General features: G+C 45.6%; 1 protein-coding gene across 1 annotated transcript; it reads right to left on the bottom strand.

The window, feature by feature from the left end:
- Nucleotides 1-1,598: 1,598 nt before the first annotated feature.
- On the bottom strand, nucleotides 1,599-15,174 carry LOC106810184 (tRNA dimethylallyltransferase, mitochondrial-like). The gene is given in 14 exon segments (XM_014813465.1): nucleotides 1,599-2,184; nucleotides 2,645-2,759; nucleotides 3,609-3,709; nucleotides 3,711-3,718; nucleotides 6,284-6,363; nucleotides 6,856-7,045; nucleotides 7,168-7,279; nucleotides 7,766-7,806; nucleotides 7,837-7,956; nucleotides 8,562-8,733; nucleotides 9,508-9,583; nucleotides 9,717-9,818; nucleotides 12,577-12,717; nucleotides 15,106-15,174. Coding segments are annotated over 14 exon segments (1,374 nt in total). The 5' UTR covers nucleotides 15,109-15,174; the 3' UTR covers nucleotides 1,599-2,071.
- Between the last annotated feature and the right edge of the window lie 2,729 nt (nucleotides 15,175-17,903).

Below are 17,903 nucleotides of genomic sequence, written 5' to 3'. Positions count from 1 at the left end.
CTCACCTCCATACACTCACCTCCCCTCGCCTCCATACACTCACCTCCCCTCACCTCCATACACTCACCTCCCCTCACCTCCATACACTCACCTCTCATCACCTCCATACACTCACCTCCCCTCACCTCCATACACTCACCTCCCCTCACCTCCATACACTCACCTCCCCTCACCTCCATACACTCACCTCCGCTGAGCACCACACACTCACCTCCCCCAACGCCTCACCCTACAACATAGTCTAAACTCACCCCCACGCCAACCCTATAACAGGGTCTCACCACTCCCATTATTTAGCTTGCTTTCTTACTCATGCCCTACGTCAAAGTGTGTGGCATTTTTCCTAACCCACGTATCACCTGGGTCAGAGCTGCGAGGCTCATATATCCTCTATGCTATCGCGTGTAGATTGGACGTGCTTTTATTGCATGTGCGTGTATAATGGGATGTAATGAAGCTGTAAACTCAGTGATAAAGTATAGCTTTCTATCTAACCCATGAACCACCCCGCAGATCACCCACTTACTCATGCATTGCTTCCACCACCTCTCCCCTCAGTCACAGCATGTTCTATATATACGAAACCTTGAGGCTTTCTCTCTACCCCATGCCCCCACCCCATCCATAGTTCACTCTTCCACGTCTTCTTCCTCTAAACCGCTGACGATTAACAAATTGTCATCGCTACATTAAAATCACCACCAACGATTTTACACGAATTTAAGCGGGTGCAAGATTCGGAGAGAGAATAATTCAAAGCGGTGGTGACAACAGCAGCAGCCTCCCCTGCCCCCCGCAGCATGTGCTCTGAGTGAGGGTCTGTATCTGGCTCTCCCACTCACCCTTCATGCCCGCTGCGTAACCGAGGTCCCAGCGGCGCGCACCGTATCAGCATTAACAGATTACTAATGGTCAGATGAGAAAATTACGAGCTCGTAATGGAAATCTTGGCACGCCTAATTCAATCCAAACAAAAGCAGAATTCGATTGCCTAGCTGCTGCTCTGCGCCAGCGCGTCGTCATTTAAAATTCGCGAAACAAGCGCGTAATATGATGAGACACAAAATCTACATGCTAACAAGATTTCTAATTTGGCGCGCAAACATCCGGCGAATATTCGTAGAGCTGATATGGCCGATGGATGTATGCATGGTCGCCAGGGAGGTGGGTGCCAGATGCCAGCAAGCCTGCAGACGCCATTTCCAATGGCAGCAGGGGACAGAGTTTTCGCGCAGGTTCCAAATTGTAATTAATTGATCATTTAATGCCAGGATTCGCGACGCCCATAATTGACCAACGCCGCTAGAGGTCACCACTAAGAACTCAGTAGGTGCTGGCGGTCATTTGCGACGTGCGTGCCCATCTAATGCTGCTAGATGGCACCACTAATAGCTCAATAATATAGTCACTTTACCCTTTATAAAGCGACTCTGTTCGGTAAATGCTATGTGGGTCATGTAGGTTGGAGGGGCACTATTTGTGGTGCATTATAACATTTAGGTCTTAACCCATTGTGCAAATAATTTCAATTACAATTAATAGCTTTCATGCTAAGCACACTTTCTTGTAACTCGATATATAGACAGAAACAGAAAAAGTAAATAAATATGGTAAAATTGTATATTCATCATTGTTTTTCTTTGTAAAAGAAATTTCATGTAAAACTCTGAAATAAAATTCTGATGATAACCACATACTGCAGCAAACTGGCAATTGTCTTCTTGGTTATATGATGAGATATTTACCATACGATGATCACAGACATCCAAAAATACCCCTACATGCACGCTTGCACAAACACATCGACGAACAAGCACGTTCCATTATCGTACATCCTTGCAAAACTTACGATGTTAATTTCTAGCAAAACACCTGCATCCGATCCTGTAATCGTATATCAGTAAGTTTTGCATCTGCAAACCAGTGTATATATAATATATATATACATATTTATATATACATGTTTATTGTTCTAATCTTACAAAAATCGTTCAGATAAATCATATGCGCCTCGTATCATATACAGTTACAGCCAGAAACCGTTCCTGCGACAGCTTCATCAACGACTCAGTTAATTAACATCTTTCACTTGCGTATCTTTGTTAGATGCCGGCGTAGTTCCTTCCCCAGCGGCCCTCAGCTGAGCTCTCTTCATCTTGTAGTGCTTCCTCGACTTCATATGATCTAGCAAGTTCGTAGAGATTTTGGTAAGATATCACGTGCTGCTCCTCATAGACACATTTTCCCCAATTCCGTCCCATTTCCCTCCACCTTCCTTTCCCAGTCTCCTCCCCCTCTCCCATCGTCTATGCTATGTAGTTCCATTATAAAGTAAAGATGCTCCATTAATCACAAACATGTATCAAGCAATGTATATATATAGCAGTAGAGTCACTGGCTGTAGGATGAAGTCTGCCCCATTAATACTCACGCTGTACATGTATAACTATGTACGTTGTATATATAGTATTATGGACTGTTGTGTTGCCTACAATATGTCTAACGAGATATAGTTTGAATATATATATATATATATATATATATCAGCACATATCACACGTTTTATATTATAGCTTAGGATTGTACGAGTATGAGTTCGTGTCGGGCAGACTTCGCCATGCAGCCTGTAGGTGGCGACACTTACTCTCCCAATGGATCCTGCCGACGAACGTGCGACTGCAGACGTCACAGTTCAAGGTGACCTCATCGTTGTCGATCGGCTGCCGGCACGGCTCCGCTGCGCAAGGCGATTCTCGCCCCTGACGTTTCACACGTGCCGCAAACAAACAAACAATGCGCGCGTATTAGCAACACAGCGACGGCGGCGGGTGACAACAATGGCCGCCTCTCGACGCACTTTGCGCTCGCTCTCGCGCGCGCAACACCTGACAGCGTGCTGCTGATTTCTGCTAAACCTCTCTCGCTGCGCGAACGAACAATGGGGAGTGTTGAACAATTGGGAGAGAAGAACAACAGGGAGAGGAGAACAACAGGAGGAGGAGAACAATGGCAGGACATTAAAAATGAGTGTGTGTGTGTGTGTGTGTGTGTGTGTGTGTGTGTGTGTGTGTGTGTGTGTGTGTGTGTGTGTGTGTGTGCATGTGTGTGTGTGTGTGTGTGCATGTGTGTGTGTGGCTTGCGCTAGGCTGCATCCCTGCCGTTAACTTACAGTTAAGGGCAGGAAAGCCTCGATGGCGGCATTTCATTAGTAGATACACAGATTTTGTTGACCCTCGTTGCCATGCGTAAACATACATCACACGCTGCACTGACATGAGTAATGGTTGTCGCTACTTGAAACATACATAAACTTGTACACACTCACGTCTAAAGCACATGCATGACAAGGGATTATGGTAATTGCTAACATAGTTGTCAGCAGTGAGTTTGCGTGTGTGAGTGATATTAATCGATCACCTCAGAATATACGACATCATCGAACCACGATATTTCCACCCCAGCCAATAACAACCATCTAACCAATAACAAGCATCTAATCGTGCTTTTCTCATCCTAGCTTTACGTCGTGGGTGCATGCGCAATCGAGCAATAAGTTACGGATGGGGAACCACCGCGTCTAGCGTGTTTGCGTGAGCATGCGGGGTTACCTCGAGGAACGCCTGTATTATCTCCTCGGCTGGCTGAGACACGGCCTCCTCCCAGCGCGTTGGATCGGTCACGTCGAGCCGGTACACAGGCGGCACCTGTCTGTCGGGTCCTGCGTGACAAGAGAACGTGCTACACTGCTGCACACTCGGCGAGGTCCGGCGAACAACCCCGCCCAAGTAAAAGCGAGAGGCTTTCTAATGGGGAATCCTGACACCCGTTGTCAGAGGCATCGTAAATAGTTACGTTGATCCGGCACTTTTTAGTGTTGATAATTCGTCTGTCGTGACCTTTCTGCACAACACCTCACATCGAAGGTCACGACATCTCGTACGTACGTCACAATTATTTACGATGGTTCTAACAACGAGCCCTATTACAGAAATTAAAGCAACCCCATCCAGGTGGCAGCACGCCCTATGCTCTAACAATGTAACCAAAATAACAATAAAAGCACCTCCGCGTAACGTTCTGGAGTTATTCGGTTGCTGGTGGAGCATCGCACACTCAAACGACCTTCACACGATGCGATCAAGACCGCTCAACCGCGAGGCGAGATGGACTGACCGTAAGCATCGCGTAAAGCAGCTAAACTGCGTAATAGACCTGTCCATAAGAGGGAGATAACGACACCGCCGTAGGATAACGCTGTTAGCTCGGCCGAGCTAGACCAGTTTTTAAGCGGTTTTCACGCACAAATGCGAAAACGCTACATTCCTCAGAGAGCAGCGGGCGGGCAGCTTCATCGCACACGTTCACGCTACGTAGTGCACTCCAACCACACAGCATGAAGTTAGGTGGGTCAGAATTCACGAGGGACGAACCACTCCAACACCATGACACGAAGTAAGGGGGGCGATTCACTCCAACCCTACGGCACGAAGTAAGGGACAGAATGACAGCATTCCCAAGGGGGCGAGCCAGCGCAGAATTCCGCGGGGAGGAGGGGGAAGTGGAGGATTCCGCAGGGAGGAGAGGTGGGGGGATGCCGAAGGAAGAGGGGGTGGGGAGATTCTGCGGGCTGTGACGGCGGATTCTGCGGGAAGGGAGACAGGTGGGGGATTCCACAGGGGAGGGGAGGTGAGGGGATTCCGCAGGAAAAGGGGAGGTAGGGGGGATTCCACAGGAAGGAAGAGGTGGGGGGATTCCGCAGGAAAGGAGGAGGTGGATATTCCCGCAGAGAGGGGAGTGTGGAGCGATTCACGCGAAGGGAGGGGAGTGATGAGGTGGAATTCTGTGGGGAGGTGGGGGATTCTGCAGAGGAGGGAAGACGGGGAGGTGTATTCTGCGGAGGGAAAGGGGAAGGGGAGATCGACAGGGGACGGCGGAGGGATGGGGGAATTCCGTGGGGAAGGTAGGGGGGTTCTTGCAGAGGAAGGCGGGAGGTGGGCGAGATTTCTGGGGGGAGGGGGATTCCGCCAGGGAGGGGAGGTGAGGTATTCCATGGGGAGGTGGGGGAGGTGAGAGGGAGATTCTGCAGGAAGAAGGGGAGGTGCAGAAGAGAATGTCCGCAGGGGGACATAGGTTGGGGGGATTCCAATGGGGAGGTGGGGATGGCGTGGAGGCGGATTCTGACCGGAAGGGGAGGTGAAGGGATTCGCGGGAGGCGGAGACGGTTTGGGCGGGATTCTGACAGGGAGGAGAGGTAGGGGAGATTCCGAGGAGAGGGGACAAGGTGAGGGTTAATTCCGGGGGGTGGGGGGATTACTGCGAGGGAGCGAGGAGGTGGGGGGATTCTTGCAAAGGAGGGAGAGTGGGGGATCGCAGGGAAGGAGGTGGGGGGATTCAGTGGGGAGGTGGGGGGGATTCTGCGATGAGCGGGGTGGGGGATTCCGCAGGGAAGGAGGTGGGGCGATTCCGTGGGGAGGTGAGGGGATTCTCGGGGGTGGGGATTCCTGGGGGAGGGACTGGTTCGGGGAGATTCTGCCAAGGAGGGAGGAGGTGGGGGGATTCTGCGGGCAGAGGGAGTGGGGATTCTGAGGGGAGGGGGTGGGGGATTCTGCCGGGGAGTGGGGGATCTGCGGGGACGGGGACGGGTAGGGGGTTCCGCATGAGAGGAGAGGTCGGTGATCGCAGGGGGGGAGTGGCGGGAATTCCACAGGAGGGAAAGTGGTGGTGGATTCATGGGAAGTGGATCGAAGCGGGGGATTCTGTGGGAGGAGGGGGAAACAAACCCACAACCAAAAAAAAAACACAAAAAAATCCAAACACAAAAAATCAACAAAAGGCCAAAGCGGAGGGGGAGGTGGAGGAATTCGAGGGAGGGGAAGAGTGGGGGATTCTGCCAGGGAGCGGAGGTGGGGGATTCCACTAGGAGGGCGAGGTGGTGGGGATTCTGCAGGAGGGGTTGGGGATTCCGCAGGAGACGGGAGGTGGGGATTGTTCATGGGGAGGCTATGGTGAGCGGGGATTCATGTGGCGGGAGGGGGAGGTAGACGTGGGGGATTCCCCGGGAGGTGGGGCAGGGGGATTCTGTGGGGAGGAGAGGGGACGGTGGTAGTCCGTAAATTTCCCCGGGAGTGGGATCCGGGTTGGGGATTCTGTGGGAGTAGGGAGAATGTGAAGAGGGGATTCTGCGAGGGTGGTGGGGGCAGTGGGATCCGCGGGGAAGGGGTGGATTCCGCCGGGGAGGGGGAAAGGGATTCCCCGGGGAGGGGGGAGAGGATTCGGTACTCACGTCGCAGGAAACCGGTTGAGGATCCACTTAACCTGCTTGCGCGCGTACTTCCTCGTCACCTGCTTCAGCTGGCTCAGGTGCTGCAATTAAGGCCGCGGTCGCGTCGCAAGTAACGCCTGAGTAGCATTTAAAGCTACGCGGCATCATGCTCGCGCCCGCTTCAGCTTTTTTTGCAATGCAGTAAATATTTGTAGTAGTTATTCTGCTTGTTAGGCAGCTCGCAAGACCTAGTAGGACAGGAGCGCGATGCCGAGGGCTCTCTTGTGAGCGAGTTTCTCGTTATACGAGGCGCGACACGTTTTCATCGCTTGCGCTTTACAAGTTCATGTCTACGAACAATGCAATTCCTCCTGTTAAATATTCGCTCAAATCATTGAGCGCTCGCCTTTCACCGCTACGTATCCTCTGCGATGCTAAATACGCAGACTCCCTCCGTACCGATCGAGATGTTACTGATCCCCTCTTTTTTGTTCGTCTCTCTCCGCTTCCCATCCTGCTTCGCTCCCTTCGCCCTCTGTCCTCCTCTAACTCGCTCCTCTGCCCTCTGCTCCTCCTCCTTCGCTCCCCCTTGCCCTCTGCTCCTCCTCCTTCGCTCCCCTTGCCCCCTGCATTTCCCCATCACTGTTACGCGCTGCTACTTTACCTTGCTGCAGTAACTTCTGTCCATCTCGCGTTTCATTCTCTTTGTCCGTACGCATAAGAAACTCGTGGTACTCCTTAAAACCAATACTCTGCCATATGCCCTTCCTGTAGTCGGCGTCCCTGCGACGAAAAACGATACGACTCGATAACGCGAGACTCAAAATTCCAATTAAATGCCTGCCGCCACGTTTTTCTACCCGCGCGGAAAAAAAAAGTGCATTGCCGCGGCAACGAGCACTCACTTGTTCTCGTGCAGTCGGCGACAATTGTACTGCGTGTGGAAGTTTGTCAGCTCCTCTATCAGACCATGCTGTATCATCGAGTCAACGCGCCGGTCCAACCTCTCATCCAGTACTGAAACAAAGCAACAGATAGCTCTGAGTTACAATTATTTCCAAGTGACTGTAGTTCCTGAGTAACATGTATCTCTGAGTAACAGATAGCTCTGAGTAACAGATATCTCTGAGTAACAGATAGCTCTGAGTGACTGGTATCTCTGAGTAACAGATACCTCGGAATAACAGATATCTCCAAGTAACAGATAGCTCTGAGTAAGAGGTATCTACAATTAAGTAACAGATAGCTCTAGGTATCAGAATGCATATATAGCTTAACAGTAATAAATTGAGACATTTTTCATTTTGTATATCGACACACATTTTGTTGCTAAAGCTGATCATACATTATTGCTGCTGATACTGAGTATTGTCGATATTGCTCTTGTGTTCGCTCAGGTTACTAGTGTTACTAGTTGTTACTGGTGTTGTTGGTGTTACTTTTTGATGTTGATGATGTTGTCATTGTTGCCGCTGCTGTCACAGGATACAGGTGTGTTCGTACCTGCCTGCTCACTGTGCAACCACAAAATACAAGTGTGTTTGTACCGGCCTACTCACAGTGCAACCACGTACAGAATACAGGTGTGCTTATAGCGCAGTGGTCCACCAAGAGAGCTTCCCCCAGCCATCTGTCTCTGCTCCCGCAGGATATCACTGTGGAGTTTCCCGTGCTGTTCAAAGACCTGCAGACTCCTGCAAAATCAACACCATGGAAAATTGCAATTAACCTACCAGATGAATAATACGTGATACGATGAATATATCATGTAGGCTCTTCCATGTCTACAGCATAGTAATATATTTCTTTGACTATTGTTTTTATATTCGTGTTAGTAGGGTATATTTCCCGGCTTATTGGTCCTGTTTTTCTCCCTCAGAATGTCTCTGAAAACAACATTATTGGGTTCTATATAAGCTGAAGGTTGGTGAATGGATGAATATATTAGTTTAGCTATGATATTTTAGCTACAATATGAAACATTATACACCTCAGCTCAACCTAGAACCAGTTTTTCGCATTTATAGATATTATTTTGCATATATACGATTTTTCGCACAATCCTACTGACTCTGATGCAAGGGGGAGTTGTTAGCCTCATGTTGACAAAGTAAACCCATTTCTACAGCAGGTGTCAACTGAAGCCAATAGGGATAGATTAGGAATAGCTCAACGGCAGAGGGACTGCAGTGGGACCAATACTCCAAATCTTTCAGCCCCATGTAAAGTGTGTGAGCCACTAGACCACCATTGCCTCCACCCACCACTGAAAAAGGTGTGCAATCGTGAGAGTGCAAACCTTATTATCTTGCGCTTGTTCCTCGGATGCAGACGGTCGGCCATTACCGGGTCAACGGATTTCAGCCGCGCGTGAAGCTCCTCGCTCCCTACTGCCTCCATGTTATCCTGCGTTACTGTGGCAACTGCCTCTTTCACGTCGTCACTCTGCCTGGTGACCGGGATGTCTGCACCTGAGCACATATGTAGTATTTAAACGTATTATCATGTAATCTTTGGTGCTTAGTCTATTAGGGGGTTTTTAATGCCTTTCGATACAAAACAAAATGTAGAAGGACCTGCTGAGGTCCTCAAGTCGACATTGGTCATTCGCCACTAACTACTCAATTTTAAGACAAAGTAAACTTTTTGGGCCTAAGCTTTATAGTAACTAAAGCAGTGGAACTACACGACTTAGTGCGTACCCAGGTTTCCTGCTTAATTTTACATCTTTGAATGTATAAATGTTTACACCGACGTGTAAAATACGGGCCTGGCCCATCTCTATGGAGCGCATATGCACTGTGCTGCTCATGTAGTAGCTCTAGTACAATAGCCCGCATACAGTTGCCGCAGGCAATAGTACCTGTGGCAACTGTACGCAGGCTATAGTAATAGAGCTACTCATGTAGCATCTACTAGCATACTATAGCCATCGAGCTCCAAGTCCAATTAGCAATTTACTATGCGTCAAATATGTATACAGCTTGCATGCAAGCTAGCAATGAAATCGGAAAGAAGAGTGAAGCGTGCGGGGGTATTAGGTGATAATCCACACCGAGTTCGTGCCAAAACGACCACAATCGCATCGATTGCAATCATTGCAGTTCGCACGTGGCGCCACCTAGTGCGCAATATTTTCTTTAACAGCTCAGAGACTTCAAATGTGAAACTGTTCATATTTTCATTTTGAATATTGGTGAAATGATAATTGGAAGGCATGCGCCGAAATAAGACTGTACACGTACCATTGTCTGATGACGAAGAAACAGCAGAGTCACTGCATAGTGACTTATCCCTGTTATACAACAGCTGATCTTGATTCTGAAACCAGAAATCATGATGAATCCGAGGCATGCCGATCTGTAAATTCAATACCATTTTGCTAGTCAACCCAATTTTCTAGTTACGAATGCAAATTTGCGCTCGTGCATGCAACCTTATCCACAGTTCTTACCACTTCTTCGTCCACTAAGACCTTCCAGAGTAGAGACTCAATGTAGTAGTTTGTTCCTCCTACTATGACAGGCATCTTCCCTTGTTCTATCATGCTGTCGACCTGCAACGCGATGACAGTTCTATAGAGCAATGCTACTGTTATCAGCAATTACACATTAAATGGACTGCTGCCGTGAAATCGCATCCAGAGAGACATGATACAAGATTGCGTTGCACAGATTTTCTGTTGATCCTGAGCGCTGTGCGCGGATATAAGACGCGCAGTTCCGCGGGATGTGCACACGCGACCGCGGGGATGTTCAAGTATGAAGCGCTGTCTGCAGTAGAGGCGTGCGCCAAATTCGAGGCCCGGCGCACGTCTCCACAGCGGTCAGCGGATGGTCAGTAGTTTTAGAAAATAACAATGAAAGCTTTTGCCTATTGTTGCCGATAACTTCCTGTAAATGGCGTTCTAATGCTCCTCTGCAACACACTAGTAGGGCTGAGAGGGTCTATGTCCCCCAGGGTACTGCCGGAACATACCCTGGTTACGGTCCGGTATACCGGAACGTACCGTGGTACTATCTGATATGCCGGACCGTACCTCGCCTACTCCACTAACGAGTCTAGGGAGTCGCCTACGCCTACTCCCTAACCCTAACCCTAACCGTAACCGTAACCCTAACCCTAACCCTAACCATATCAAATAGTTACCAGGGTACGTTCTGGCAGTACCCTGAGGGACATAGACCCTATGAGCACTAGTAGGCCCTACATCGCACGCACGCCGCTGTGCACAACCAACTACTGTAGAATGTAGACCAGGTGGGAAAGCGTTCGAGATAGCCGAGTTCGTGCATGACGTCACGATCATACTCTGAGCCATATGCCGACCAAAGCGTACACGAGTAGTGGCGGCACATTGCATGCCGGGATGAGCTGCTGCCTGCCTCCCATATCCATTTCGAGGCCCGCTAAGCCAAGCATAATGCGTGCGGGCATGACGTCACACACATAGCTACGTTCATTGGCTAAAACAATCGAGTAGCGCGGTTAGAGATTTTCGGAAGAACTTGGAAGAAACTTCGGAAGAAATGTTCAATGAATGACGCACTCGTTCACTTCTGAAAGCGAGTAAAAATGCCGAACTTTTCCACTTCGATGCGAAATGCATTGGCCGGGCCTTTCATTATTTACGAAAAGCAAACAGTCTCGCCAAAGACCTACAGGCAGTAACGGGTCACGTCGTTGATGCCCCATTCATGAATAATAAACGAAGAAGACGGGGCTTATTCGGCATACGATATGGCAAAATGCGACGCAACGAAGGCGCGCAGTGCACTAAATAGCGCCTTATTTCGTATATATGGCAAACTCTATCGTATGAAACGGTCCTAGCGTAGTAGAATGCCCTATTTCCTGAGATCGGCGATTCCGTGCTCAATGGATCCCCACCTATAAAAATATAATAGAGAGGTGCGGCGTAGACTGTGATTGGAAGACACAAAGTGTCAACCCTCGGCGAGCCTCGTCATCATGGCCGCATCACGTCGAGCGATTGATTATGTGATTTTACCATTATAAACTTAATTCTACTATGTGGGTGATCAGTGCCTATGTGTTGAACCAAATAGTTGTTGTTCTGGAGCTTGAAAAAGAGACAGGTTCACGAAAGCTCGCATAATAAATGAAAGTGTCAATGACACTGTAGCTCACCATGGGTGTGATAGAAGAGGGAGGGGGGATATATAAAGCAAGAGTATATATGGGCGAATTCCCATTATATAGCATATCTCCCATTATATACTCTTGATAATGATATATGCATAAGTTTTGATGCGAAAATAAATGTTTCAGATCTGAAAGTCTGCAATCTTGACGAGAGATGGCGCTACGCCTAAATGATCGCCATTTTGGTTTTCGAACATCGCACAAATAAAAACAATAAAATATTCCAGTCAAATTACTGTAACGAAGAATCTAAAACACAATATTACACGTATATAGGTATGATTGTAGAGTTGTTGACCAGTTAGACGAAATAAACGTAATAGCTAGGACGTCATCTCTCCCATAGGTCATAGGAGTAACAACTGTTTTGGGGCTAGCCTTACAGTTACACATTCACATACCAAAATTTAACAAAATCAAATGAATTTAGATGGCCATTTTCATTTTTGCCAAAAAGTGGGCGTGGCTCAAAAGTAGGTCGACTGGCGTGCTCCAAAATAAGAAGTTGAAATCTCTCCTATAGGAGTAACAACTGTATTCAATTTGAAACATGTGGGTCAAACGGTTCTTGAGTTATCATTGACCGTAGGCAGACACTGAAATGCATAGTGAAATTGCCAAAATCTACATAATTTGCATAATTTAAAAAAAATATCAAAACCCATGTGATATGTTTTGGGGCCAGTCCTAATTCATTCACATACTAGAAATGAGCAAAATCCATTGAACCTGAACTGACTTATGGCCATTTCCATTTTTGCCAAAAAGTGCACGTGGCTCGAATGTAGGTCAACTGGCGTGCTCCAAAATAGGACGTTAAAACCTCTCCCATAGGAGTAACAACTATATGCAATTTGAAACATGTGGGTCAAACGGTTCTTGAGTTATCCTTGACCGTAGCCAAATGTTGACGGACGAACGGACGGACGGACGTACGACGGATGACACCCCATGGCAATAGCTCATCTTGACGATGTCGATATCAAGGCGAGCTAAAAATTGACACCTTATTCTATTTATATATATATATATATATAAACATATGATATTAAAAAAATGCAAAGAAGTGAGCAGCTGTCCGAGATCCCATATAATTTCTCTAGTATTTATATATAGGTAAAGGAAATGTATAGGAAATATCAAGCTACCAGCGGCAGGGCTCTGTTTCTGTAGTCAACCACAGTGTAGCGATCAAGTGGATCCACAAAGTCAATCATCTCATGTCGGCACATCATTCTCTCCTCTGGTGTCACCTTATTTGTGATGATGTCGAGACCTTTGTATATCTGTAATATATAGATAATATTAATTATAATTAATTAATAATAATATATGTGCGTGTAAATGCGTTGGTCGAATGTCAGCAAAATGCTCATCTGCAACACACAAGTACACCGCACGCCCGCCCTGTGCACAAACAACATGAATAAGAGAGATGAACTCTCTTATTCATGTTGTTTGTGTGCACAGGTCGGGCCTTGCGGTACTTGGTGTTGGGCAGATGAGCATTGAACGGCATTTATATGGATAATCACTTTAGAAGTAGTTTCGATACGTCATACTATCTGTCACTTCGTGAAAAATGAATCAGTCACAAGTTAATCATTATTTGTTAAATTTCATTATTTCTATATTCCAGGTGAAGAAGCCATTCAGAAAAACAGCTGCCAATTTGATCCAAGTGTCCAACTACAACAGAGCACTGTCTGTTCTGTGGGGGTCGAGCAAAGAAGTATTATCGGGTTGCTCTCAATTCTTTCGTTCGGAAACAAATTTATAAAGAAGTGAAAAAATTCAACAAGCAACTCGCAGGTAACGTAGAAACCGCTTAGAGTAGTCTCGAAATAGAACATTCGCAACAGTTGCTTGCGTCACGCATTGTGAAACAGAAAATCAAGACAAACATGCCTGTAGTGTACAGTGCGTTTTCGGGACTACTTGAAAAAAAACACACATTATAGATGGGGCTATCAAAAAAGGCTGTTGCTCTGCAACGTACTCGTCGCCGTGTTTTTTTACTCTAAGTCACGGTAGTGATGCCAGCGCCATCTATCGTCGAATAATAACTACCGTTGTTTGTACGATATATATATACGTGATTGATACGATATATACCGATAACCTAACCCTAACCCTAAACCTAACCTAACCCTAACCCTAACGTCTAAACCTATACCTAACCCTATTAAATTAATAAATTTTATTTAATTGGTGTAAAAATTAATTGTTTGTTATTAAAATGTTGTAATAAATGTAAATATTTGCGTTAATTGAAAAAACAATGTAAACAGATAAAGTAGAAAAATACAGCAACAGGAAAACTAATTAAAAACGGATGGGATTGCGATCCTGCGACCATTCATACTTGCGCCACGTATAACGCGTTACGCTGCTGGCGAATATTGAAAATTGAAATTTGATGTGTATGTATAATCGCGAGAAAACAAGCTCAACCAATCAGCAGGGGTCGAAATTAGATTTTTTATTAATGTATGCATTGGGATACGCAGTAATGAAATCTGTATCCCCCAAAAGATCTGGTATCCGGATTTTTTTTGGATAGTAATTCACTAAGTGTTGGTATCTCATTAAATTTTGAAAATGCAATAAAGCATTTGAACATTATAATTATGTAACATGATAATTATTATATAGAAAATCTCGCATCCAGGCGTCTAAATGTATGGCTGAGTGCATTCGCGACATTATTTTATAACATAGATATATAGCAACACAGGTGTTATTATAGTATATTTCGATATAACTATATGTATATATATATATGTATAGATATAATAATGTATATATTCTATATACTATATTCTATATTTACTAACCCTTTCACTCGTACACTGCAGCACGTAGTGTCTAGACGCTTGTCTGGTTCGCTTGATACAATCAATGATAACAATGTATACACAGTTCATCTAATTATGATCAACCATCGGCGCCGCTTGCGCTTGCAAATAGCTATGCTGCTTGTAGGTTAATAAAGCTAGTGTGCACTAGTAAAATTAGTACACAAGGGCCCGCGCACATCGCGCTCGGATCATGCACGCGCATCAGATGGCGTTCGCTCCTGTATAAAAGCTTGATAATCCACAACCATATCCCGATTATGACGATTTTTTTTTACTATCGGCGGGATACGCACGCATTGAAATCTGTATCCCGTCCACAAGAATCTGTATCCCGCGATATCGTGATATCCCGCTATATTTTCGACCCCTAGATTCAACGTCAGTACCGTCAGTACCGATGACTTTTCAAGAGAAAAAAAATCGCGACGTGTAGTTGTGCAGATAGTGACACGTGAGTAGAGCCTGTGAGCTAGACAGCGTGAGTAGTGACACTTCGCCATCCCAAAAAATGCCTATTGCAGACAAAAGCGTTGAGCTTCCGTTTGCAAGTCGCCTTGCCAATCAGGAATCCCTGGGCTACAGCGTTGCAGATTGAAGGCTATCCTAATAGTAGTACAGTACTACTACTAGAACGAGTAGAGGCTAAAGGTACCGACTGGTTACAGTCGCGTGTAGACACTCTCCGGCTCACGTAATGTTATTGAGCGAGATGGGATTGGGAACTCTTGTGCTAGGTCAATGGATTGGCGAACGCACTGCCACGGCAACTGGCATCACATGACCAGGTGCCGACGACTTCCTTTATTAAAATACGCTCATTGAGTCGGCATAAATTATTCCTCGTGAACTGGAAGTCGCTGCGCGATATCAGTCCAAGTTTACTTCTTCCGTTCCTGGTACTTCCTAAAATTCGACAACTGATGTAATCATGTTTCGCAGCGTGGAGCTGCCTATGTTATGTTACAAAAGCATGTGTCAATGCGTAGTGGCGCACCTTTTGTTAATAGGAAATTCGTTCTTCATATCGGTCCTCGAGAACGTTAATCATGAATTATATACCGGCGCCTACATAATATTAGCGATAAATGACAAACGTAATGAAATACATTTATTCTTTAGCGCTGACCGTTTGACTCGTACTTATTTTCTACATGCGCATAAAATCTAAATACCCGAAAGCATTGTACCGTACAAGTGCAAATAGCACTAATCAATATACCAATCATATGTTAAAGTATTTATTCTGACATCGGCGCGTTGAAATTTCGATATTGGTCATATATTAGATCACACAAATGTAGCATTAGAAAGATAATCAAAATGCTGGAATCTACGAATAAAAAACTAAATTATTTAATACGCATATAAACATTGGCATACATTACATTTCAGCAAATTATATATTTACTGCCAATTTGCGTTGGCGGAAAACTCTTAGAGGACAGATAATGTATATAGATCCTACAGATCAACCCACTAAAATTAAAATAACGTTGTAAGTGAATATAGTGATACATGAGCAGTTGCCTACTTACATATTCCAGAAAAACCATCGCAAGCCAGTATTCGATATATATTAAATGGCGTGCATATCCTCACAGATTACTTACAGTCACAAATTACAACACATATNGTGGCGAGAGTCTATGGATCCATATCGAATATTCAAGCGGCACGATGTCAAGAATAGAATCTTAAACATATATGATTCGGTTATTTGATTAGTGTATATTGTCACTTTACGGTACATGTTTCGGAGTATTTAGATTTATTTGGCATGTAGAAAAAGTAACCGACTACAACGTCAGCGTAAAGCATAAATGTATTTATTACGTTTGACATTTATTCGCCTAATAATTATTAGGCGCGGTATATAATTTCATATTAACGTTCTCAGACAGGCGATATGAAAACAATTTCCTTCTATTACAAAAAGGTGGCGCCACTCTGCATTGACACATGCTTTTGTAAAGCTAAACATGGCAGCTCCCCACCTCTGCGAAACATGATTACTCCAGTTGTCGTAATTTTAGGAAGTACAGGAACGGGGAAGTCAAAACTTGGACTGCATATCGCGCAGCGACTTCACGGGGAAATAATTAGTGCGGACTCAATGCAGGTATTTTAATAAGAACGTCGTCGGCACTGGTCAGTGTGCCAGTGCGTGGCAGTGGTTCGATCCAATCCATGGCGTAGCCACAAGTTCCAATCCCATCTCGCTAATAACACTACGTGGCGAGAGGTGTGTACACGCCGTGTAACAGTCGGTAGCTTTAGCCTCTACTCGTCCTCTAGTATATGTACTAGTCTAGACTATAGGATAGCCCTTCAATCTGCCACGGCTTGTAAGCCCAGGGATTCCTGTTGGCCAAGGCGACTGCAACGGAAGCTCCAAGCTTTTGGTCTGCAATAAGGCATTTTTTTTTTTGGGTGGAAGTGTCTACCAACGTGTCTAGCGATCACAAATGTAGCATTAGATAATCAAATGATGGATCTACGAATAAATAAACTAAATATTTATACGCACTATAAACATTGGCATACACGTACACTTTCAGCAAATATATATTTACGTGCCAATTTGCGTTTTGGCGGAAAACTTTAGAGGCAGATATATGTATCTACAGAGCAACCCACTATAAATTAAAATAGAACGTTTGTAAGTGAATATAGTGATGACAGAAGCAGTTGCCACGTTTACATTTTCCAGAAAACCATCGTCATGCCAAGTATTCGAAGTATATTAAATGGGCGTCAATCATCACAGATACGTTACATCATCAATTATCCATACACATACATTATACATTATTTACACTACACACGCGTGTACACAGCTTTCAAATTGTATTTGCCCAGATAATTGTGTGCGTACGATTCAAATGGTTATATATATATATATATTATGTTATTGAATTATTTACGAATTCTTCTAACCTGCGGGTAAGCAAGGTCAATTCAAAAAAGGGAATGCAACAGCTTGAGGCTAAATTGACCTTGCTTACCTTTTAATAATTCATATACAATTCCTCGAGCGGGCATATCACATGTTCTCACATGTGCATCACACTAAGTTTACATAAACAGGGGGTTTTATGTGACCTTGATCACATAGGCCTACGCACACACGCACGCACGCATAAATACCTAAATATCGCTTTCTTTTGACGACGTATTTCGTGTTGAAACATGTCCTCGTGCGTGTTTGAACACGATCTACGCCAACCGGCCTCTCTCTGCCTGCATCACTCCTAATACCATATGACAGAAGAAAAACGCTTACTCCCACGTCTCTCTCTCTCTCTCTCTCTCTCTCTCTCTCTCTCTCTCTCTCTAATCTCGCTCATCTCTTCTCTCTCTCTCTCTCTCTCTCTCTCTCTCTCTCTCTCTCTCTCCACGCACAGCCGCCTAGCGGACCCCTCCGTTGTTTGGGCCGCTGCTAACGTCTTCGTCTCTCATAGCCAATCCACGACCAGACAATGAGGAGAAAAATAAACGCACCCATGCAGTGCGCTGTGGGATGAGACTTCCAGCTTGTTCTACGGGGAGGCCTCCGCCTGATGACTAGCGAGATATCGCACCGCTGCGGTCTTTATAGGCTTAGGCCTTATTGC

Source organism: Priapulus caudatus, unplaced genomic scaffold (genome assembly GCF_000485595.1).
Source record: "Priapulus caudatus unplaced genomic scaffold, Priapulus_caudatus-5.0.1 Scaffold417, whole genome shotgun sequence".
Classification (NCBI taxonomy): domain Eukaryota; kingdom Metazoa; phylum Priapulida; class Priapulimorpha; order Priapulimorphida; family Priapulidae; genus Priapulus; species Priapulus caudatus.
Note: the sequence above shows the minus strand (reverse complement) of the source record. Positions and strands in the feature narration are given on the sequence as shown.